This window comes from Acartia tonsa, chromosome 11 (genome assembly GCF_053477335.1).
Source record: "Acartia tonsa isolate MP-2025a chromosome 11, ASM5347733v1, whole genome shotgun sequence".
NCBI classification, from domain to species: Eukaryota; Metazoa; Arthropoda; class Copepoda; order Calanoida; family Acartiidae; genus Acartia; species Acartia tonsa.
The window spans coordinates 16805957-16832407 of record NC_137270.1 but is presented as its reverse complement, the minus strand read 5'-3'; the positions used below and the strand labels follow the sequence as shown (position 1 = coordinate 16832407).

At 31.6% G+C, this 26451-nt stretch overlaps 3 protein-coding genes across 3 annotated transcripts in view; 1 reads left to right on the top strand and 2 right to left on the bottom strand.

The window, feature by feature from the left end:
• Positions 1-20987, bottom strand: part of LOC145331149 (uncharacterized) — a 33343-nt gene extending 12356 nt beyond the window's left edge. Inside the window, exons 1-7 of the mRNA XM_080175775.1 lie at positions 20982-20987; positions 20695-20766; positions 17257-17448; positions 16748-16827; positions 6387-6437; positions 1384-1434; positions 1111-1162 (exon numbers count right to left, since the gene is read on the bottom strand). Of these exons, the coding sequence (XP_080031901.1) occupies positions 1111-1162; positions 1384-1434; positions 6387-6437; positions 16748-16827; positions 17257-17448; positions 20695-20766; positions 20982-20987 (504 nt within the window). The remainder of the gene's footprint in view (positions 1-1110; positions 1163-1383; positions 1435-6386; positions 6438-16747; positions 16828-17256; positions 17449-20694; positions 20767-20981) is intronic.
• LOC145331659 (putative cytochrome P450 49a1) overlaps positions 1-26451 on the top strand; it is a 210980-nt gene that overhangs the window by 50592 nt on the left and 133937 nt on the right. The window lies entirely within an intron of this gene.
• The window catches only part of LOC145331148 (uncharacterized), a 118984-nt gene continuing 114148 nt past the window's right edge, over positions 21616-26451 (bottom strand). The window contains exons 11-17 of the mRNA XM_080175774.1: positions 26001-26113; positions 25263-25392; positions 24942-25110; positions 24169-24516; positions 23891-23958; positions 23321-23407; positions 21616-21793 (exon numbers count right to left, since the gene is read on the bottom strand). Coding sequence (XP_080031900.1) covers positions 21616-21793; positions 23321-23407; positions 23891-23958; positions 24169-24516; positions 24942-25110; positions 25263-25392; positions 26001-26113 — 1093 coding nt within the window. The remainder of the gene's footprint in view (positions 21794-23320; positions 23408-23890; positions 23959-24168; positions 24517-24941; positions 25111-25262; positions 25393-26000; positions 26114-26451) is intronic.

Here is a 26451-nt window from a genome sequence, read left to right as displayed (position 1 = left end):
CATCCCAAAAAAAATAAAATACCCGACCCCCTCTAAAGAATTTTTTTTTCTATTTAAAACTAAAATATATATAAAGTAAAAGACTTTTATATGATTTAATTGTTCTACATGTAATTTTATTTTTAGAAAATTAGTTCCAATTTTGAAATTGAGATATTTTCTTTTTAGACAATTTATAAAAATAAGGACAATTTTATTTACCTGGTAATGTATTTAAACGTTCTTTTTGATGATTAAGGAAAAGACAGAATTTAAATTGTCTATCATTTTATAGAATAGATGAAAGCTCTATCTTATTATAGCATCTTATTTATTCTTAACTGATGCATGATAAAAAAATTTGCACGGGCTTCGCGCGCCATTTTACCCCCTCCCCCTTTAAAAAAATTCCCCTCCCCCCAAAAAAAAGCTTGGACGCCCCTGCTTATATTTTTAAATTCTTGTATAGAATTTATGTGTAAGTAAAGAAAGAAAAGAAGGGAAGATAGGAAATTTGTAAATTAAGTTGATTTATAGAGTCATTGTTCCCCTTTGCCATTTACCAACAATAAACACAGACACATATGCTTAAAAATCAAAATACACGAGTTTTAACTCTTTTACGGTTTTTAAAGTTTATTTCTAAATTGTTTAATCCTCATTCTTTACAAAATTAAAAGTATTCCCTATCATACTTTTTATTTTTCTACTAAAAACTTCCTTGTAACCGACCCAATAGTATTAAAAGGTAATAAATAAAAACACCAAAGTTCTGTTAATCTATATCTATTGTTTTAGATGAGATTGTTACTAAGTCTATCTATCCAGTTATTCATCAGTCTATCTACCTATCTATTTATATGCCAAACTATCTATCCCTTTTATCAACATCTGTTGTTCTAAATTGAGATTTTTTCCAACTAATCCATTAGACATACCAAGTCTTTATATCCATCTATTGATATTTCTCATAATCTTTCTATACCTTTTGTTCTAAGTTGAGATTTTTTTCACCAGATCTATCTGACATACAAAGTATATCTATCCATCTATTAATCTATCCATATACCTATCTACTTATCTACCTGTCTATCTTTTTATCTTTTTAATAATCTATCTGTCTATCTATACCTTTTGTTCTATGTTGAGATTTTTTCCCCCAGATCTATCTGACATACCAAGTCTAAACAAAATTAAAAAACATTAACATTTACTTAATAAGTCTTAATTAGATCAAAATGTTTTTTTTACTTTTACAAGTTGTTTCAATGTTTATGTCTATAAGTTGGTCTATTTTTCATTTTATATTTATTTAGAGAATAATACTTAGATATATCAAAGACTTATAGATAACAGTAATTCAATCAAAGGGTTGGTTGTCTGTTGGCCATAAAGAGTTGTTACCTGTGAGGTTCATCATAAATATTTTCTTCGGTACAAATGTCCAGAGAGTTTCTAAAAGAAAAATAATTTGTTAATAAAAATCACGAAACCTTTCAGTAATAATATTTTATTTCTTCATGCTTAAAATCCTAGGTTAGATTTATAGTTTTGTTGTTAGGGACTAATCTGCTCCATGATTTGCTCTGTCTGTCGGACTGCAGTGCTAAAGGGAAATGAGACATACTCGGCCGCTATTTAAGATAGATGGATGAAATTTCTACTACTTTTAACTCTTTTCTTTTTTTGTTTGCGCATTTTAATAACACTACAAATAAATGAGAAAATTTTAATTACATATAAGCTTTTATGCTACCAATCGCTCTGAAAATGTTTGATATGCATCGCAGCTTTATTTTTAAATCATCCTTGTTTTTTTTTATAATTCTACGCCATGTTTGAATTGAAACACAATAAATTGATTAAATGTTTATAAACAAGTTCTGAAAGTTTGAATTATTTTTGCTCAGTTTTTGTTTCATTTATTTAGAACAGGGCATTGACTTAGATTAACATCAACATATATTACTGAATTATTGAATACAAGAAGCTTTACTGTGAAGGAGAACCATATCGGTTCAGCAGTTAGCGAGATCCTTCGCTACAGACAAAAAAGCTTACTACTTTATATAATAAGATAATTGATGAAATTCATTCTGATTTAAAATTATTTCAATAGTGATTTTGTTTTGTAATAAGCTAAGGAAGTCTGTAATCTGTAACAAATTGTTTGCCATTTGAAAAGAAAACATATAATCTTGCTTAATTTTTTTGAATTGTTCAGGGATTGTAGGAATTTTTTCCTTACATTACTCCGGAAGAAAAATATTTATCACTCGTTGTCCTTTCTCGGCACAAATATCTAGAATTAATGTTCTTTAGTATGCAAAAAAAAGAACATTAATGTCAAAATTAACACTCAAATTTAAGATAAATGTTTTTAATTATAAAATTTTAGTTTCTACAATGCTTGGGTGGGTGCGGTGTAAAATAGCAGGGAGGTGTTTCGATGGTCAAGAGGTATATGTAAGTGAATTCGCCAGAAAAGTTTACTATACAAACAAATAATATTCAAATTCTGCCATATATAGATGGTAACTATTATAAGATTACTTTTACATAAATTGTAGATGAATTTTACTAATCTTCATTATACCTATAATCTATAAGTATAATTATATCTGTCTAACATAAATTCTCAGTGACCTTAAGGGATAAGAAAATGGACGAAAAATGAATATTCCCAATCATAATAAACAAAATTACCCCTTCTCTAGACTAAAATCATAGCATTGGTTGAAAAGTGTGTACACTACTAGTTTGAACCAACAAAGTAACATCTAATAGAAGAATCTAAAGATGTTATGCCAGCGAATTTGATAAACTTTTGGTGTCAGTAAAATTTTCAGTCCGAAGTCCCTTTCCTCCCTGATATTACATGTCCTAAAGGTCCTATTATAGTATATAAAGTGTATAATAAAATATGCATATTTTTATGTCAGACAAAACAGTGTTTTATTCATTTTAGCAAAAAAACCTTCGTAAAACATTTCAGTCCTATTACATAGAGAACAAAGGAAAACGAATATGAAGTGCAGAAATAAAACATTAGTGTATAATATAAAATAGCATTCTCTGTTTTTGTATTCATAAACAATTTGCGCTTATCTTTATATTTTATAGAAAATTTGCGTGGACACTCAAGTTATGCATATATTTTGGTACTAAATGTGACCTAAAAATGTCATCAAAATGATAACTACGAGCATTCTCAATGCCTTTAAGTTGTGTCCACATAAAGTAGTAAAAACATTAAACGAGCAATAATTTTTCTACATCTAGGGTAGATCCGTCCGTAAAGGATAGCTCTTGATGTTAATTCAGTCATGTTATAATCGTCCTTTTAATTTCAAACTTGTCATTCAAATTTGTATCATATAACTATCCTATGCCCTTGATTTTTAAAATATTAATTCCTAGAACATCTAGGTAAAATGTTATAAGAGAAGCATTTCTATATAATGAAGTCTTAAATGTAGGTGTCCAAGATTAAGTATCCAGTAAAATAGTTACAGACATATCTATAAATACTGATAGGTCAAAACACCTACAAAATTTCGCAACAAAAGTATTGTCCCTTAAGGGGCGATTAGTCGTATTTTCAAAACTAGCGGCTTCGCCCTTAGCCTCTAGGGGCTTTGCCCCAAGAGGTATAATTACATCTTCTATTACTTACCCAGCAGAACGGATCGCAAATTTTCGCACCTACCCAGCAGGAAAACATTTTCTAGATTAAATAACGAATTCGCAAAATTCGTAAAAAAAATAGTCTAAGGTGTTCTCAAGAAAATTACTACTGGTGCTGCTCATAGACTAATGTGTTCTCAAGAAATTTTTTTTTGGGGGGGGGGGTAAATTTTCATTTTTGGGAGGGTTGGGGGACGGGGGTGTCCCACCCCCCAAGAAAATAGCTTAAAACCACCACAGGACCAATAGGTAGATACCCTGAAGAGTAGAATCCGATCGGTTCAGTGGTTACCGAGATCTTAAGGGACAGACAGACAGACGGTCAGACGGACAGACAGACATCGTTCTACTTTGTATTATAGATGGCTTTTGATAGGTTATTATAGGTTAGGTTAGGTTATATTGGGTAAGGTGATTGCTTCGCAGGGTTAGAGCCCCCCGCAAGGGCTAGAAATAGGAGAAAAGCTACTGTGAAAATACGAAGAAACGCCCCTTAAGGGGTGTTGCCACGAAAGGGACTATACCCAAAAAGACTAATGGATAGCCTTATATATCTTATTATATAAATTATTATTTGTTTTTTATGGGCACCAATTTAAATGCCCTAGAAATTGGTTTCTAAGGATTTTAAAAACAGAAAAATAATTAATAAAATTAGACCTCTTCAATTACATTGAATTAATTGATTAATACGAAAATATAAAGAAAAGCAAAGTTTTTCATATTACTTGAAAATGGATAACTTACCAATGTAATAGTGAGACTGTGTATAGTTATACCCCCCCCCCCCCCTGATTATAATGATGCATCTCTAATATCAAAACTTCATTCTAATCTATCTAGAGAATATATAGATACCATATATTGTCAAAGCTGTTTATTTGTTAAACAGAAATACAATATAGTTTAATGTAAACTTTATAGCATCAGAAATAAGTGATAAGTATATTATAAACATCTTTAATTCTAATTAATAATATCCTTAACAGTTCCTTAACCTATTTGACTATAAAAACTTTTTAAAAATTTCTCAAGTCTTCGTTACAACATCCTTTTGATTAGTTTCAACATAATTTCTGATAATATTAACTTATAAATTCATGTAAAATATCTTTGATCATATTTGGTGGTATCTCATAACTATTTTTTTAGACTCACTGAAATGATATTAATGATAGCTAAAACCGAAATGTATCTTATGTCTTAAAATAGTGTAATATGTTGAAAAACATTCTAACTTTACAATACTAAAAACTATTGTGAATATGTTATTGCTACTTATGGATAAAAAATTTGCGAAAATATACATATTACTTTATTTCTAACATACAGGAATAATAATTAAACTATATGTGAGGCCCAATCAGGGTTTCGGATCCGCATTGATTTTTTGCGGATCCGGATCCTTGACAATAAAAACAAAATCACCAAACTTTTCAAAATATTTTTTCTTTAATTCGAAGTCAAAAATACTTTAATTTTCAAGTCTGACCCTAAACCTTAAAGATTGGCTCTCATCAAGAGAATGTCTGAGATTTTATATAAATTTAGGTAGATTTTTCCATTTTTTCCCGCATTTTTTTGAGTCCAAGGATCCGGATCCGGATCCTTGGACCCGAAAATATGCGGATCTTTGCGGATCCGGATCCGAAACCCTGGGCCCAATGCAAATACAAATGCAGATATGATAATAATAATAATAATACTGTTGAAAGCAAGGACATATCTTATGGAAACTTTCCTACAACTGAAAATGGACCACAAACAAAGTATTTGTGATGCTTGTTTTAGGTTAGGTTAAGTAAGAAAGAAAAGCCATACAAGCCTATTTAGTGTTATGCAATAATAAAAACTAAATTTAAAAAGAGAGAAAACAAGAGAGGGGCGGGGTTGTAGTGGCTTTGATAAATCAAAACCCATCTAAGTTTTTTTGTTGATGAAAATTGAAATAAGTGCAGATATAATTTTATGAGTAAAATACCTGTTAGAATCTATAGCTATAAAGTTGTCTTTTTGACATTAGACTGAACTTTTCTATTATTTATTTAAAATCACTGTATATAAACAATATGACCTTTTTTTCACAATTTATGTAAGATACTTTTTAGATAACAGTGTATTTTATTCTTATTGAAAATCTTTCTACAACTTAAAGTTTACAAATGTAACTTATTTCACCTAAACCTATTTTGGTCACTACAAAAACAAAACTAAGGCAGTTTGACCGCTCACTCCTAATCCATTTACGGCCCCTCCCTCATTTTTGGCAGGATTAAGCGCGCTAGTATTTGATCATCACTTTAAACGAATTTTCTAGAATTTGGTAATGTGTCAAAAGGCACACATAAAAATATTTGATATCCAGTTTACTGTATCATCGTCCAACACAAAGATTTGTAGTATAGCTTCGCATCAAGAATAAATATACATAAGTAGCGAAGCTCATTTATATCAAAGATTTTTTTGGCAGACAAACGGCAAATAAGTGAGTTAGAGAATAACACTTTGTCGGCAGAATCTTCACAACAAAGTTCAGCTATCTATCTATAATAGTAGCTCAAATAAATCAAACTTCCTTTGCAGTAAATCAATTTTATGCGCATCACCGACGGAACGACCGTTGTATACTAAATGCTCATTGGTAAAAAAAATCTTCATAAAAAAGTCAGCCGTAAATCTTAAATTGTGGATTAACTTCGCTATTATAACTAAAGTATTACCTATATGATTTATCTCTTAAAGCAGCCTGGTTATGATTACCCTCGTTACTTCTAAACAGAAAACATGCGGTTAATTTTATAGGTTTTAACTATACAGTAGCTGTGCTACAAATATAAGGGATCTCAATAGACAAGACCATGAACAATAAATTGAAGTAAACCAGAATTAAGGTATACAATTATCCCTTCTGTGGATTAAAAATTATTTTTGAAAAGTTAGGATAATATTAGTGTGTATCAACCAATCAAAATTTCAAGCCAACGAACTTGAATATACGTTTCTAAAACTTTGGGGATCCAGTTTAATATACATTCTAAACCCGCGACCGTAGCTCAACACGTAGCGCATCCGCTCGTCGTCGGGAAGGTGTTAGGTTCGAATCTCGGTCCGACACCGCGTCATAACTAAAGACGTTAAAATGGTTCCCACTGCTACTATTTCAGATGCGCGACGTAAATAGTTAGAGTGGGGGGAATGCCTTGGCCAAAAACAGGCGCAACTCGTTACCATGCACAGTTAGGATTTCTCAGACAAAGGTCGTGCATCACAGAGAGTTGGTTGTCTGTAATGTACTGTACCACGGGTATGAGGTGAAGGACCAAGAGTCTGGCCTTGAGTTGACAAGTTGACTGTTCAGTCCAGGTGCAACTCACCCATACGACATTAGCATAATATACATTCTAAACCCCCCCCCCCCCCACCTCTCCTTGAAAAGTGATTATAAATTGAATAAATCTAAACTTAACCTTTTTGTGCTCTTATGAAAAACCGTATAGTTGAAACGTCTGCTAGTAGTGCCAATGTCCGTTTGTCCTACTGTCTGATTTTAAAGCTTCGCTTTTATGGAAGTTGTCATCAATGTTTCATAATACTTTGCTAGCTTGTTGTTGCTTCGCTACTTAATGACTAACTTTCTTTAAAGGTTGTTAAAAGTAATATAGATAAAAAGTTGAATTCTAGAGTTACTTCACATCTCTGTAATTAAATTTAAAAGACATTAAAAAGTTTATAAAAAAAAGTTGTCAAAGATTCCTATTGTAATTCTATCTTCATATCTTTCCCCTCTTAGAAAATATAACTTTATACAAAAGTCAGGATATAACAGACATGGGAAAATGATAGATAAATTTTAATTCTTCCAAATTTTATGAATATAAATTCTTTCGTTGGTTGTTAAATAAAATTTAATTATTTTATTAAACCTTTTACTACAAAAGATTAAAGTTACCAAAGGCTGAGCTAGTTTATATAGATTTATCTTTTTACTGTTTTTTTTTCATTGAGAATATAAATCTGGATTTCTGGATGTGATTAAATATCCATGAGGTATACTTAGTATAGTAATGGATATAGAATACGCGGATATTGTAACAGATTATCGCATACTGTAATAAAATGTTTCTCCCAGCTAGCTAATATAACGATACCCATTCCCATATTGACCAATATCTGAGGACTATATAAGCAACCTAAATTGACGACAAAAATTCCACTGTCACAATATCCACGCACTCCATATCCATTAGTATAGGGCAGGTGAAAACTAAATCAACTTATATCTCAGTAGGAGCAAAGCTACTCTTTATAAACTTTAGCAGATAATATAGGAAAAATACATAGATTGTCTACTTTCCCCTGATTTTTTTACTATTATCGGGAATCTAACGGGATAACACAATGGAATATTATTTGCTAAACAAAATTACCCCGTTTGTAAATTGAAATTTGGATAGGAGAGTTCATTTACTGCTAGTTTGTCAATGAAAGTCAATAAAGCTAATTATTGAGATAATGTATTTATAAAACTCTGGAGACTAGTAATGTTTGAAAGTTAGGATGTTTTTCAACCTATTTTTCTTGTAGCAGTGAATCAAACAATGGTCGTAATGCCCAATTCCTTATAATTTCTTGTGGACTCAAATCCGCTCTAATAAGTCCTTAATTGAAAAGTTATGGATTGTATGATCCTTGTTATGTCTCAATTAGGTAAATCCCATGATAGCTAGGGAAAAGAAAAAAGTTGGCAAATTCCTTTATCTTAAGATTTGACAACTATAACACGAGCCATCCTCTCAATTGTGCTACTGTCCCACATATTAGTGACTTGTAATTGTAAAAGTAAATTGGTTTGATACGTCGACATCATGACCAACATTAAATACAACCTACTTCAGGATTATGTAATTAACTTATAACGTTATTCTAATAAAAAAAATTCGATAAACATAGTCTCATGTTGATATAACAACAGCATTTAATCTGTAAAATAATCATTGTACTCTAAATCATTGGCTTGCACATGGTTTTGTCAGAAGAGTGCGCGAAGCACAGCCAAAATGTTCGCACCCACTTCTGCACCCTCTAATCTAATGTCCATTTCGGCCCTGCAATTTAATATTCGAAATATTAAGGTAGGTCTCAATAACAATTATTCAAAACAAGGACGATTGTACCCAATAATAACAAAGTATCTCAGAAAAATTATGTAAGATTTTAAGTTCGCCTGTAACTCAAAGAATTGTCAAAACATTATTACAATAAGTTTCTTTATAAATATGGATAATATTATAGTTATAGAGTAGATTCACTAAATATTCGTAGAAACAATTATTTAAGAAAGGTCAGTCAAAAATGAAAAGGTTACCTTCTAAATATTGCAATTTAGATAATTGAATGAAAATATAAAAATAGAATGAAAGTTTGGTAATTGAGATGAAAACAAAAACCATTCTTGGAAGATTTTTGTGTGTTTTAGTTTTGGTGTATTTTTAGGTGCTCTGTAACTATATCAGTCTGTAAGTCTGTAAACATTATTAAACTTCAATAATTGTAATTATCCTTTACACTAAAGTAGCTAAATGTATGTAAGTTTAGTATGCTCTTTTAGAACTAAATAAAAGTATCGGTCTATTTTAGGTTTAAGCCAAATATCCCAAACCCTCCATCTTAAATATAAAAATATCAATCAAGCTCAACTATTATTTTTTCTTCCTAAATAAAAATATATTTCAATACTAACTTTGACTTTACATTATGTTATCAAAGATTAAGCCCAAGTCCAGCTTTTATTTATTCAGCTGTACTTATAAAGCTGCTAATCCAATAATCCTTGTTTAAATTTTTGATGCTGTGGAGTTAATTTTGCTAAAAAGGTCTAGACATGATATATATAGTATTCATTCACTTCCGTTAGTTCATTATTAGATTGTTTATACCACAGATTATTAAAACAGCAAATCCGCTCGTCGTTGGGTTGGATGGGTTTAAATATCGGCCCAAATCGCTCCATAATTCAATAAGTTGTACCCACTGTTACTATGCCAGATGCACGAATTTAATAGTAACAATTGGAAGAATGCCTTGGCACAAAACAGACGCATATCATTATTATGCTCAGACAAAGGTCATTCATAGGGTTGGTTTTCTGATATGGTTTATTGCCTTGTGACCTACTACAAAAGTCTGGTTGTTACCAACCGCCCAAAGAAATATTATTAGATATTACCATTAGCTTAATTAATTCTCTTAAGCTTTCCTGTGCAAGTGATGGCTTACCCAAATATGTATCTGCATCAAAGGGTAAAAAACAGCCCATTTTTATGGTAAGATACAAGATTTATAGCTTCATAAACAACTATAAATAGAGAATTTTGAGGGAGGTAAAATTTGGTTATTTAAAATTTGAGGAAGGTAAGATGAGGCTTAACCCCCCCCCCCACTCCCCTTGGACGTTTATGGGTTACCATTAGACCTGTTACTCAAAATACACTTTTTCGAATTTAATTCTTCTGCTGACCTAAAAAGTTAATTTAGGGACCTAGAAATACATGTACAAAATTTTATCTCTCCCTTTCTACTGGCTACCTTGAATTAAATTCATCAAAGTGTATTTGAGTATCAGCTCTAGTTACCATACAGTCATAGTTATGAAGTTTGTCAAGTGTTTTTAACCTTTTTGTAAATCGTTTATTAATATAAGAAATTTATTTCAAGGAAAATTTTATGTGAATTTGGCTAATTTTCATTAGTTTTTTTTGACATTACAAAAACACTGCTTTCATCTCTTTTTAATAAACATTATTTTCGCACTTAATTGGTATTTTTATTAGTCCATTTTAGGCTTTTAGAAGGAGATTAATTTTTATGAAACTAGCGCATTTTTATAGTGGCATAGTTACAAAATTGAAAAAAATTGAAAAAAAAGAGGATAACGCCTTATTTTTTTGAACAGAAGATATATATTTGTATTTTACCAACTTTCAGTAATTTTTCTCAGTAATGTTATAAACCAAATACATTCTAAAATATGAAAAAACAATATTTTAATACAAGGAATGATTTGGTTCCTTAAACGGCATTAAGAACTTGGCCTACACTAGCTAGCAATACTATTTATATTCCTAGGATATATGTATGAAACTTATTTTCATTTTTTAGTATATTCTTATTATAAGAACTAAACTTATAGCCCGCTTTACGTTCATATTAATCTTTTATAATTCTATTTATATTTTGTAATAATAATTATTTTTTTTCTCTCCCTAATATATAATTATGAAATCCTAATTAAATATCGTATAATCCCTCTATTACACACAAATCTGAGGTGGATTCTTAAAAAAGTTCGCACCAATAATCCCTTAGTGGAGCAAAATTGTTTTCGTGAAAAATCCTCCAAAATCAAATAAAAAAATCTATGATTTTTTAAATTTTTGTAGATTTTTGATGTAATTTTGGAGGATTTTTCACGAAAACAATTTAAGCCTCACTAAGCGATTGATGGGGCAAATTTTTTTTAAGAATCCACCTCTGAAGCAAAAACACCCCCCTCTAACCCAGGGAGTGAGGGGACATTGGACTGTAAATTATTATGTTACCCAAAGTTTACAATTTCTCATTGACTGACTATTGAGGTATTTTTTTTTTTTAAAGCTTGATTGATTGGTTCAAACTATTCAACTAATAATTTTAATCAATAATAATCAAAATCCTCTATTCAAAAATAAAACTCACTAACACGTAGTAGTTAATATTATCTCTCTTATTTACCATACATATATGTATTTCTGACATTACCAAAACGTCCAGATAAGGAAAGAATCTTATATTCTTAAAAGATATATTAGAATATAAAAGAATAACTTTAAGAACAAAGCAAACACATTTATGAGTGATTTACGCTTCAACTCCGAACCCCCTCTCCCCCTATTTCTAAATTTAAAACAAAAAACATTTTTTCTACTGCAAAAAAATTTTTAAAAATGCATAACTGTTATAACATTTACTTAACCCTAAAATACAAAAGATGATAAAAATATGATGTTATTTAAAAAAAAGCATTATTTAATGTTCAAATGCTGGAAACCGGTCATTTTAGTATTAATTCAAAGAAAGTAAAATAAATATTTTTTTTTATTTACAAATTGGTTGTAAAAATAAAAGTCCAAAGCCTGGAAAGGACCTGTAGATGAATTAATTATTAATCCTAACAAAAAATACATTAGTTTAGTTAAGGTTTTCTTCTTTCTTCTAATTTCTTTAATATTTTACTTTATTTGTTTTAGTCTCGCTAGTTTTTATTACCGGAACGAGATGGGAATAAAGGACTAAAATCAAAACAAGACTTAAATTTAGAGCCAAAAGTAGCATAAAACTATCCGGGACTTATGAAAAACTCGGTCGGTTCAATGGTTAACGAGATCTTAACTGCCAAACATATAAATCTCTACTTTATAAAATGCCATAAAAATATAATTCTTTTTAGTTTAACCTGTGTTGTGTATTTTCAAACATTGTAAAAGGAATGGCAGTCTTTTTAAAATCTTCTTTAAAGAAATGGAATTAAAATTTGTAACCTGATATATTTTTATTTTAAATAAAGCTTATTGGCAGATAGCTATATTAACCAAGAAATACTTAAATTTTTGTCTGTCTTGTTTTATCGCTCTCTGTTATATCATAAATTCATAGATTTAAAAGCTGAAATAGAGGGGGAGTTCAATCCCCAAAGGTATTTCAAACAAAAATGGTAAATACATCTATAGGGGATCTTTTTCAATTACTTTAACATGTCATTTGAATATTTGAAAGCATTACTTGTAAAATTTACATACACTGTCGATAATACATAGCAAATAATAATAATAACAAAGAAGAGTTTTATTTATAATTCTCCTAGTTCTATCCTAATATATAAAGTACTAGCGGATTCGCCCCTAGCCTCTAGTGTCTTTGCCCCAAGAGGTAATTAAAACAAAGAAATGGTGCAGCCAGTAGTTTTATGTAAGCTAACTTAACCAATTTGGGGGGAGGGATTTTTTTGTTTTTGGGAGGGTTGGAGATGTCCCACCCCCCCAAAAAATAGCTTAAAACCACCACAGGACCAATAGGTATATACCCTGAAGAGTAGAATCCAATCGGTTCAGTGGTTACCGAGATCTTAAGCTTCAGACAGACGGACGGACAGACATCATTCTACTTTGTATTATAGATAAAGCGTTTTTGTCTGTCCCGAAGGATCTCGCTAACCGCTGAACCGATATTGTTCTCCTTTTCAATGAAGCGTCAAATAGGTCCTGGGAAGGTTTTAAACTATTTTTGGGGAGGGTGTCTTCACCCCCCTCCTCCCCAAATAATATTTTTTTACTCTTTTGAAACCCAAATTTAAAATGGGATGAGGTCGACTTTTCCCCTCCTTCCTTAAGTGCCCGTAGAGGCTTTTAGGGGCGTAGCCGCTAGTATGATTATATAAGAGGTAATTTTAATTATTATATTTGGGTTGTATCATCCATTTCTTAACCCCTTAATTCCCATGCTTAAAAGGCTTTGAATAAAAAAGACAGTTTCTTGTATTTATAATACTATATATTCAGTTAATGTATTTTGTAATTCTAAAAGATTTTTCCAAATATTTTATTACACGAGAATCTTTTTATCACTTTACTTACTGGCAAAATAGTTGAAACTATTTATTTTCTTTATATTTACAAGGACAGCTTTGATCATAAATAGCAAAACCAAAAGAATAAATTATACAATGTGCAGGTATTGTAAAAATTTTAGTCTATGCCATTTTTATTAAAGGAATGGATCTATTCTCCAGGGAGGGATAAGACACTTGGCAGTTTATTACTATTGTGCCCAAAGTTTTATAATATCTTTTACATATTCGTTGACTTACTTTGGGGACTTTTTTTTAATTTGAATTAGTTGGTTCATTATGTTGAGTGTCCAAACATTTCAAACAATAATTTAATCTACAGAATGGGTAATATTGTGTCTCAACATTGGAGGTGTAGATATATTTATCGGCCATTGTCTTATTCCTTGAGATCCCTGTCTTTTCTCTGTTATTTTCACTGTTAACGAGATCTTTTGAGACAGACACACAACCAAGGATATCTTTTCTCTTTTAAATAAGAATGATTTAAGTCTATTCTTGAGTAATTGAATAAGCTATCGAATTTCAGAATGAAATTAAATGTTCTTGTAAAATTGATGTAAATATCTTATTCAAACTGACCTAGTTTAATGAAACAAGTATGACAATAACCAGAGAAGCGAAGCTAAATAAGTGGATTTGTTGTGGAAATGCCTGAAAACCCAATAAAATACAGGGAGGTGATTTTTAGTAAATTACACTTGTATATATTTTATTCAGTTGACATATCCCTCCCTGTATCGGTTTAGTATAAACATATAGAGACTATGAATGTCTTCATTTGTCTTCACTCCTACCTACCTAGCTTTAGACAATAGAGTTTATATACATAGAATGTTTGTTTATCTTTACTTCTACCTACCTAGCTTTAGACAATAGAGTTTATATACATAGAGTGTTCATTTGTCTTCACTCCTACCTACCTAGCTTTAGAAAATAAAGTTTATATACATAGAGTGTTCATTAGTCTTCACTCCTATCTACCTGGCTTTAAAGAATAGATTGTATATACATAGATTGTTGATAATTCATTGATACCCTATTTCTATATCTCTTTTTGAAATCCATATATTATTCAATTGTTCTTTAGACTTAAAGAGAGCATTTGACGATATACAAAAAGTTTCACATAATCCGTTATTTTGTAATTTAATGGTATCAATATAGCAAATATTCAGCATATATCATCAATTAGGTTGTGTTGCAATCTAATTATCTCTATTGAGTAAAATTTATGTATGGTCTCTAGTAAAGCAGTGTTTTCTTTATATATTTCCTTCTTGGCCAATATTTTATTCCAGCTTGGCATCACAGTTGCCATGTCAGATTAAATTTCGATAATGAATGTTAAAAAGGATGTTATCGTCAAAAAATACCAAAGCTACTGTGAAAATAAGACGAAACGCCCCTGAAGAGGCGTTGCCAGAAAGGGACTATACCCGAAAATTCTTATGTTAATAATTCAACGACTGTACTTTTTTTGGCAACTATGAAGACAACTAAAATTGGAAATTTATCTTTCGCTAGAATATGTTAAACTAAGATAGATTCTGTTCAAGATGGAAAATATTCCAACCTCATAGACATTTTTCATTAAATCCAATATTATTAAAGGAAAGACATATAAATTTGGTTTAAAGTTTATTGCCTCTAATATTTAAAATTGATAGCAAAGCAATCAAAATATACACAGAGATTTTTTGCTTAAATTCTATTAACAATAAAACTCATTATTTTGTAACATTAGACCCTTTTTTTAGAATTAGGTCTTTTGTAACATTAGACCATTTGTAGGAATTGGTCTTTTGTAATTTAGGTCTTTCGTAGGGTTAGGTCTTTTGTAAATTAGATCTTTTGTAATAAAAATGTAAGGATTGCATTAAGAAAAGAAGAACAGTGTACACCCTTGGAGATTGGCTCCGCTCATAATAAAATAACGCACTTAAAGGTTTTTAAAATGATATATAATATTTAATAAGAAAAACCATAATATTTAGATGTACAGTATGACCCTCGAAAAAGTATCTTTTAAGGTATACAGCCCATATTTCTTAATGTATCATAAAAAATAGCATATGTCCTTGTTCTTTGTACATTTCCACACAAATAGATATAAACATTTAATTTTACCTCCATTATTTTTTCCAATGTTCCTATCCCTGATAATAATTTGATTACTAGGTGAACGAACTCTATGTGATGCCAAAACAATGTTTAAACTTGAACAAGATATCTGATATTACGTGACTCTATGGTGTCACAGTACCATTTCACACTGAAAGTGTGCTGTGATTCTCAATTTTTTGATGACATAATATGTAATGTTTGCAACTTTGTAAGAGGGTACAGGGATTACGGGATAGGACTTAGGAAAATTTATTTGTTATTGACTAATCACCAAATTTCTGAAAGGTATTTTTTCTTAATACCGGGGAAAGAAAGGGTTGTAAATTAATTCAATTGTCATTGCTCCCTCTTTCCCTGAAGAGTATATAATTTTAGAGTTTTTTTGCAAAAACGTAAATTATGTCATTTGCTAAAATTTCAAACTTATTAAGCCATTATAAGCATGCTTATTTTTAATAGAAAGCAAAAAAAAGGTATTTGAATAATTTTAAAAAGATAATTCCATTTTTGAAATACCTATCAACGCCTTAAATGTTTCTAAAGTACTGATATTATTGAACTTTTTAAAAATATTAAATATGTAAATAAAATCTATGGAAATTAATTCATTCATATTAAATACTTTGAAAAACAAATGATTAATTTGTGCATTTTATTTTTGAAGGGCCATTCTTCTTTGAATAGTGAATCTAAAAAAAAGCACCAACTTAATTCTAATTGTGAAAATAGGAGGTAAAATAGCATTTCTATGGGTGAATTTTTCCCTGCGCTGTTATTTTTTTTATTTATGCTAACATTTTAAAAACACCCTGTCCCTATATTTTTGTGATGATAGTTTAAGCTACTTAACTATGTCTTCTTATAGTTTCAAACAATTTAGAAAAGAATTTTGGCATTAGTCTATTCTTCAACAAAATTCTTTTAAATTAACTTTTTAATGGGGTAAATGAACTTAGATCAAATCGTTAATAGTTGTTTACAACATCGTATTATAGACAGCTTTCGTATCTAAATTATAAATATTTTTCTGGCGTTGCTACAAAAGACCAACTCTACAAAAGACAAACTAGTCGGTTCTACAAAAGACCAACACTAAAAAAGACCAACGCCTACAAAAGATCAACGCCTACAAAAAATCGTAGAGCTGGAAGGTATATAGCTGCAAATGGTGTTCCTGACCTGCCTAGCCGCGGGCGCTCGGCCCCCCAGCCTATAACCTAACCTAACCTATGTTAGCCCCAGGATATTTATTTAAGAAAAATATCCTCAACTGTTAACGCCTATTTTTCTTACCTATTATGCCTAGATCTGAACTGTGGGAAAGGACTGCTTATCTCTTGGTTGGCTCGTCTTGTTCCCATTCCAAGTTGGTTCTAAACAAATTTCCAATATGAACTCTTATGAACAAGCACAGTTGCATGCTTAAAGCTAGTTACTGTTAAAAAGGATTCAATGGATTTAAAAAAAAAGACAATTATATGATTTTTTTTCGGTAATTCGTACAATAAAATGTAGAAGAAACATGTTTTATTTGTCCATAAGTTTTAAGATACAGAACCTTGCTGAAAACACTTTTTAGATGATCAGACAAAAAGCAATTCAACCCAGCTTATACCAACAACGTTATTAATTCGAGAGATAAAATTACGAAACCTTTACGTAAATTCAGCTGTCGTTGTGGGGGGGGGGGGGCAGCACTTAGTAGAATTGCCCGACCTTTTTATCTGCCCCCTATTTAGGTATATTTATCTTGTTGACTATACCTTATTCCTGAATTCAAATATTTGGTGTATATAGTCTACCTGTTTTTCCGTCTTCCTGTTATCAGTTTGTCCACTTGCTTGAGCGTTCACCCTATTCCTGGCATCCTGGGTGCTGCCAGCTGTTGCTGGCCGTCTTGTATCCTGGCTGCTTGGCCGCCTGCTACCCTCTCCGCTTCCAGCCGTTGCCGGACGCCGACCGTCCTTGTTGGTTGGCTGGTGGCCGTTTGATCTGGATTTTCAAAATTAACAATTTTAGGTTCCAGATTTTTTTGCTTTTCAATTGCGGATTTTTTACCTTTTCTTAGACCTATAAAATAAGGAAAAATAGGAATAAGTTTAATTTATCTCTTATTGGATTATCATTGCATTTTTTATACAGTCTAATGCTTATACTTAAAATGAAATTTATAATTTTTAGTGTTTATCATCTTCAAATTATACATTCTAACATAAGTTTATAATTCTAGCTATTTTTTCTGTTTATCTATCAATCTATCTATCTATCTATCTGTCTAGTATCTACCTATCTTGTAAAAGGATAAATAAAGCTAGAAATGGTTAGCTAAATACCTTGTCTAATATCCTAATTTATGCGCATGGGTTAGGTTTTTTAAAAATTTAATTCTTTGGTATTTCTGTTTAAGTTTTATCAATACGTCAATCCGTCGTTAATTTCTTTTCCAATAACTGTATTTTTTTGAAATATCTAAACCTTTAAATTAAAATGCAACAAATTTATAGGTGGGCTTATATTTGAAACGATTGAACACTAAAGTAAAAAAAAACTTTTTATGTTTGTTTAAAAACTGAGATTGGCCCTGTTAACATGAAATTATTGTATATAAACTTTTAACCCCAACTTAGACTGGAAATTATACAATATAGTATAGAGGTATTTTCATTCACACGGATAGGTTATCTACTCAGTTTACTGTTTTCTTTATTACACTAGGCCTCTAGGGACACATTAGGATACTAACTTTTCCCAAAAATAGTTATAAACCTTCCCTTGACATATAAGAAGCTTCACCACAAAGAGAATCATATCGGTCCAGCAGTAAAGTTATATCTTCAGCTACTAGACATCCTGTTTCTTTTAAAATAAGATTTTTCTTCTGCTTTTCAACAAAATTTGGTAGTAAATTTGTACATATATATCATCGAATACATCAAAAACACACCAATCCATGGGATAAAAGAACATACAAATAAATAAAACATTTGTAGCCGACAGTATGTCAATATGCCTTAGAGATCCCTAAAAATCATCATTTTTAAAACATAATATGTTAGGAAAACAGTAAAAGTGTCTGACTATGACGTCAGAAAAAATTAACAATTAACCAATGAGAAGCCAGTATTCACAATGTTAAAATATATAGCGGCCTCTCATTGGTAATTTGTTAATTTTTTCTGACATCATAGTTAGACACGTTTACTGTTTTCTCTGTTAGTAAAGAAAAAGTCAGACATTATTTTGTTCAATTAATTATTCCTTTACCCTCTTTAACACACATTTGAAATTCATATTTTAACAGGGATCATAGGGGGATAAGACAATGTACCATAAATTGTTATATAATTATTCATCTCCAACCTAATTACGTCTTGTGTTGATTAAAATTGTTGGTTGAAAAGTTTGGACATTGCTAGTTTGGAACCAACCAATCAAAATTCTATAAAAGTACCCAAAAATTTGTAGCCAATTAGTAAGATTAAATAATATTAAACTTTAAACATGGTTGATATTTCCAGTCAAATGTTCCCTTCTTTCCTGTAATTTATAGAGCATAAATTTAAGGTGCATTTGTAATACCTTTGAACATTTTCATACATTTTATTTCAAGATATGCTCTTTCATAGATAGATAGACAGTACATAAGACATGAGCTAAAAGTTTAAATAAACAAGGATGACAATGTCCATGATCAAAAGAGACATATAAGTAATTAGGGCAAAAGTAGACAATAATTATATCAAAGCAGCGCTTTATTATGAGTGAAACAATATGATTTAGTTTAAACAAAGAATTTTCATTTATGTGTTATGTTTAATAATAAATAATGCACCCTTTTCCCCTGGTAAAAACCCTGTGGACGCCACTGCATACATATATTTAGAATATATGCGGAACTAAAAAACAGAATAAGCATCTTAAAACTCTTAATTGCTTATGGAACAATTACTACACACTGTGTTTAAGAATTGCGCCATCATCTCCGCAAAATATATCACATTAAATAAAAAGAACCGCAAATTGTTACTACATCAAAAACTTCTCCTAACCCTCCCAACATAAACCACTTTAGTAATTATGTTTTATTTTATGTCTTCTTTGCGAATATGCACCGCTCTAAAAAATATGACATGCGAAAGTGATAGCATACTATAAGTATTGTGTTACTGTGTTCCTGGCTTCTAGCAATTGTAGAAAAGGCTATTAATATGAAAAAGACTTAAACTGGCACGAAAAAGGGAAATTTATTCTCAATAATAAGCATAGAAAATTTGAAAATTAAAATATCCAGAACAGAAAACCAGATTGACGGCGAAGGGGGCAAATGAAAAAAAAACAAACTCCTATCTCATTCAGCAGCCGTGTAAATCAAATATTTCCCATGAATAACAGGATTAAAAGTACTGAACAGTCATTGGTCATAGGAATCTTCACAAACTATTTTTTACCGATTTATTACTAGCTGAGAAATTTTCATATTGTAGAAATAAAATGATACTCTAAAAAGAAAATGTATTTAAAATGTTTTGCTGTTAATATGTCCCTGTCTTTGTTAAGTGTAAGTACAAGTCAAAAACATTATAATTAGCTGTACTACATTTGTACATATACATACATACAAATTAGGTATATCTATCTATCTACTAACTTAACCTTTTTATTTATATATATAGTTTGTCTTCTTCTATGTCTATCTGGTATTTATATTTCTGTTTTTTTTAATAGAGACATGTCTATCTAATTGTCAATATATTCATCTTTTAATCTACATCTATCCATCTATCTATCCATCTATCTATCCACTTATTTATCCAACTATCTATCTATCCATCCATCTAGCTATCCATCTATCTATATATATATCTATCTATCTATCTATCTATCTATCTATCCATCTATCCATCTATCCATCTATCCATCTATCCATCTATCCATCTATCCATCTATCCATCTATCCATCTATCTATCTATCCATCTATCCATCTATCCATCTATCCATCTATCCATCTATCCATCTATCCATCTATACATCTATCCATCTATCCATCTATCCATCTATCCATCTATTCATCTATCCATCTATCCATCTATCCATCTATCCATCTATCCATCTATCCATCTATCCATCTATCCATCTATCCATCTATCTATCTATCTATCTATCTATCTATTTATCTATCTATCTATCCATCTATCTATCCATCTATCTATCTATGCAAATGTAAAATTGTTTATTTCCTATTATGTTGGTTGTTGTACCCATAAATTCTGGGGTCAGGATTGGACCCACCACCATTATTGACCTCCACCACCTACCACGGGCACAAACAATTATTTTAATACTCAATTATCATCACGAAACTTGTATAAAACAACAACATTTATTTTACCCCCAAAACGTGGTGAAAGTGATATATCAATGAAAGATTAATTTTTCCTCTAAATGAAAGAGCAAAAATATTCTTTAATAAATCAGTTTTAACTAGTGGTCTCTAAGAGCACTTCAGGTAGGGGGGAATCGCCCCACCCACATTTTAGTTTAAAAAATAATGAAGAAAATTTAAGGGGCGATTTCTCTTTGAATGATGGAGGTATCCTCCACCAAGAAACCCTATGACCTATGAGACCTATGAGAAGCTATTTTGTAAAGGAGAACCATATCAGTCCAGTAGCTGGCGAGATTCTATGATTAAAACGCACGTATCTCAAATCTAATAATTCATTGGATCTACTGCAGTTCACGGTAAAATATTGCTGGTAACGAATATTGTCAAAAATCTATGAATTTTAAAGGCTGCTAACTGCCAAACGGCTGAACGTACAGATCATCCCCGCACACTGTTTTAAGTGACATAAGAAGGCCTACAAATAATCTGGAATAGCCATAAATTAATAATGCACAATTATCTCGCAGTGCAAAGAAATGCGCGAAAAGGGCATATTTTACGCGTTTTTCTTCAGTGAAGCTTTCCCTGTACACCATTGGATCTTGGCTATTCCAGATTATTTGTATGCCTTCTTATACGCTTTAAATAGTGTGCGGGTATGATCTGTACGATTCATAGATTTTTGGCAATATTTGTTACCAGTAATATTTTACCGTGAACTGCAGTAGATCCGATTCATTTTTTATAATGATTGTTTAATGGACGCAATTGTCCTTATTTAATAAAGAATTTGATTTGGGTATTAAAGCATCCCTCGTATTTGTCCGGAGAGCTGTAGTTGTGGAAACTTAGGTCGGAATTTTCAACTTCTTCATACTTGTGGGGGGTGCTTAGTTGGGAGTAGCTGACGGGACTTTGGGAGTATGCTCCCCTACTTCTCTTGGGTGTACTCCTAGATAGATAGATACTTAACTTAGATAGCTGGAAAGATAGATGGATAGATATTTGATTAAATGCTTAGTTAGGTGTAACTGACAGGACTTTGGGAGTATGCTCCCCTACTTCTCTTGGGTGTACTCCTAGATAGTTAGATACTTAGATAGCTGGAAAGATATATGGATAGATATTTGGTTAAATGCTTAGTTGGGTGTAACTGACAGGACTTTGGGAGTATGCTCCCCTATTTCTTTTAGGTGTACTCCTAGATAGATAGATACTTAGATAGCTGGAAAGATAGAAGGATAGATATTTGGTTAAATGCTTAGTTGGGTGTAACTGACATGACTTTGGGAGTATGCTCCCCTACTTCTCTTGGGTGTACTCCTAGATAGATAGATACTTAGATAGCTGGAAGGATAGATGGATAGATATTTGGTTAAATCCTTAGTTGGGTGTCACTGACATGACTTTAGGAGTATGCTCCCCTACTTCTCTTGGGTGTACTCCTAGATAGATAGATACTTAGATAGCTGGAAAGATAGATGGATAGATATTTGGTTAAATGCTTAGTTGGGTGTAACTGACATGACTTTAGGAGTATGCTCCCCTACTTATCTTGGGTGTACTCCTAGATAGATAGATACTTAGATAGCTAGAAAGATAGATGGATAGATATTTGATTAAATGATTAGTTGGGTGTAGCTGACAGGACTTTGGGAGTATGCTCCCCTACTTCTCTTGGGTGTACTCCTAGATAGATAGATACTTAGATAGCTGGATAGATATTTGGTTTAATGCTTAGTTGGGTGTAGCTGACAGGACTTTGGGAGTATGCTCCCCTACTTCTCTTGGGTGTACTCCTAGATAGATAGATACTTAAATAGCTGGAAAAATAGATTGATAGATATTTGGTTAAATGCTTAGTTGGGTGTAGCTGACAGGACTTTGGGAGTATGCTCCCCTACTTCTCTTGGGTGTACTCCTAGATAGATAGATACTTAGATAGCTGGAAAGATAGATGGATAGATTGATTAGTTGGGTGTAACTGACATGACTTTGGGAGTATGCTCCCCTACTTCTCTTGGGTGTACTCCTAGATAGATAGATACTTAGATAGCTGGAAAGATAGATGGATAGATATTTGGTTAAATGCTTAGTTGGGTGTAACTAACATGACTTTGGGAGTATGCTCCTCTACTTCTCTTGGGTGTACTCCTAGATAGATAGAACCATGGACAGCTAAACAGATATTTTGATAAATATATAGATATATATTGCAAAAATTAGTAAGGTCTCTTGTCTGTAGCCTAAGATATTAATAACTACTTGAACCAATTGAGTTCTCTATTTTTTGGTAACTTCACGAGGGTCTCGTGGTGGTTTTTGGCTACGGTAATTTAAAATTCAAGTCTTTGAATGGTTTTAGGCTATTTTAGTACCTTCACTGTCACAATGAACACAGGGCCCCTAGATGCCAAAGATGCCAAAAAATATATAGTTGCTTAAAAATATAGGTAAAATATTGATTAAACGTCTATACCTGTTATCTTTAGCAGGACTGGCAGTTAGAGAGGGGGCAAGATGGTCTGTTGGTTTTCTTATATTGTTCTTAAGTGGACTAGAATACCTGAAAATAACTCATTACTATTCTATTTATATATGCATTAATCTATATGTCTGTAAGTATGTGTGTGTACCTTTCATTTGTCTGTCTGTGTATATTTATATGTTTAATTGTCTCTCATCTATTTGCATTTCTGTATATCTGTCATTTAATTTGTCTGTTTATCTGTCTTATTGGTCAAATACATGTATACTGGCCTGCCATTGGTAATTTAGTCTGTTTTTTGTATCTGGACAAAGTGTCTCAAAAATCAGCCATGATCTTAAAAATGAGGGATTATCCATCTTTGTTTTAGGGGTTTTCTTTCCCACTTCTCCTTTCATCTCCCTCATTTTTATGACGCCACATGGCTGATTTTTGAGACACTTTGTCCAGTTACCTGTGCATTGGCCTATCATTAGTCATTTATATTTTATGACGTCATTTTTTATTGACACTATAAACATATTCATCTACCCCTCTATAGATTTATCTATCCATCTATACCTGGAACTGTAAAGGGATCTGGCAGGACTTTGTTGGTGGTAATCTTCTAACCCCTGGTGCCCACTCCTTGGTAATAAGATTATTTATTTCAAGTATAATATTTCCATAACTTGCAAAAAGCGCAGCAATAACATGCCAAGCATATTTTGATAACCAAAAGGCTAGAAATGCAATAAAAATATAATAACTTATTCAGAAAATGTTATGTTTTAATTTTTATTTTTCAAGTAATTTCAAAGGTTTTATAAAATCATTTATAAAGTTAATAATCCTTTCCTGGCACGCAACAACCTTGATGGACTAGAATAATCAGTGGGTACGGTGGGCTGGGTCGATTCCCAGCCTCCCCCACCCCCCAAATAATCATTATTCTTAAACATCTGTTTGCTTCCCGCCAATTTTGACGGGCTGGCCGAGTAATCACTTCTAGTTTTCAATTTTGTGGCGGCATTTTGCAGCCTGGAGGGACTATTTGTGGTGGCAGCCGTCATGGCGGCCTGCTTGCAGGGGCTAGATTGGCCGGAGGCGATGACCGCTTGCCGCTTTAGCTTGGATTTGACAAGGACAGGTATTTCTGAGCGGCGGGCTGGAGACTTTGTGTCGGATTTTAGGGTGCCCTCTCCATCCTGAAATCATATTAACTTTATCAATATATTTTCTTAGTGTTTTCCCGCGAAGGAAGTGCTCTGTGTAGCACTGCTGTGCCCCCCCCCCCCTTTTTTGTAAATAAAATATAATAAAGTATTCGAAAGTTTAAAATTTTTTTGTTTATTACTTTTGGTTAGGTTGGGTTATTTTGTGTAATGGGTAGCCCCTTAGAGTTAAAGCTGGTATAGACTTCATAGAGTTAGGCACCCTCTCACAGGAATTTATTCACAGGGTAAAACTACTACCTCCCACCAACAATATTTTAACTTTTTTAAAATAAGGGGGATAGTTAAGCCAAACAGACGTGCAACATATTTTCGATCAAAATTTATTGATTTATTGTCAATCCATTCATTAACTCCTTATTAACTAGCTATCTTTCTGTCTGTCTATCTATCTATACCTGTGAGGAAGGTGAAACTTTATTATTCTCCTGATCATGTCCTGATATAAATTCCATCTCCATACTGCTGTCAGCCGACACCCAGCGACTGTCAGAAGTTTCAGCTGACACCCAACGGCCGTCAGATGTGTCAGCTGATGAACTTTGCCGCAATGTCCAAGGGTTTAGCCTAAATCAATTAAAGAGTTGCCAACTTTTATTAAAAGTATTATTTTTATTGACATTGGACATTTTATGCTAACATCATACATGTTTTATTTGATAAAAAAATCCACTAAAATTTTTATAAAAATCTATGAAATAAAAAGTTGACAACCCCACCTATCAGTCAGCTGATCGACCATGTGATTATTGTCCTGTTGATATTGTTGTTGATTGTATTGCTGCTGTTGTAGTTCAGATACAGAGCTGGTGCGTGGCCGTCCCCCTACCACAGGTCCCATTAGCAGACCTTAATATAATTTAGTTAATATTTTTAGTTTGATATAGATTAATATTTAGATAGATAGCTTACAGAACTAATATTAGATAAATGGATATGTACTGTAGTTGTATTGTATATGTATGGATTGATGGATGAATGGATAGATAAATGAAAGAATTAACAGATAGCTAGCTCCATGAAAATGAGTATATTTTATTGTTGAATTTACTCATTTATTGATAAAGTAATTGGTAGATAACTGATTAAATGAATAGATAATGGAATGTAGTACACTGTTGGATAGATAGATTGATTCTTCTTGATTTTAAAATGAAATAATAGATATTTTTATTAATTGATAATAGGTGTCATATTGATTAGGTATAATACTCAGGGATCTAAAGAGATAAAACAATGGCCGAAAAAAGTATGTTTTTCCCCTTCTGTAGATTATTATACGTGGTTGAAACGTTAGGATACTTAACTTAATTAACCAACCAAGCAAAATTTAACAGAAGTCCCCAAAGTCAAGCCAACGAATAAAGAAACATTATTATAAAACTTTGGGGAATAGTGTAATAAACAGCCCAATTTCTCCTCCCTCCCTGTATATTACTACAATTCTTACTAATTACCTTTATATAGGAGAGGTTTATTTCTAGTAAGAGTTGGAGTTCTACCATTACTACTTCGCTCATCCCTTCTTTCCAATCTTTCATACAGCCCAGCTCCAGATGATTCTGCCTGCCTGCAAATTTAATAATTTTGTGGCTTTGCTATTTCAAAATGATAGTAATAAACAATGTTTATGAGTCAAATGCTATGTTATCATTAATGATATCTTTGATGATAATAAAGTTCATTTTCTGCCACTAGATGTCTCAACTAACAATTTAATTTTTGTTTTTATAATTTAAATATTGATTCATTTTTAAAGTTTTCTTGAGATTTTTATACAAATTTCAAGCAAGTAATAAGTCAATTATATAACAAAACAAATAAAATAAGATTAATAAAAGTACTTTTATCATGAAAAAATAATAATATTGAACACCAAGAACATATTGAAAGTTGGATTCTTTTCTC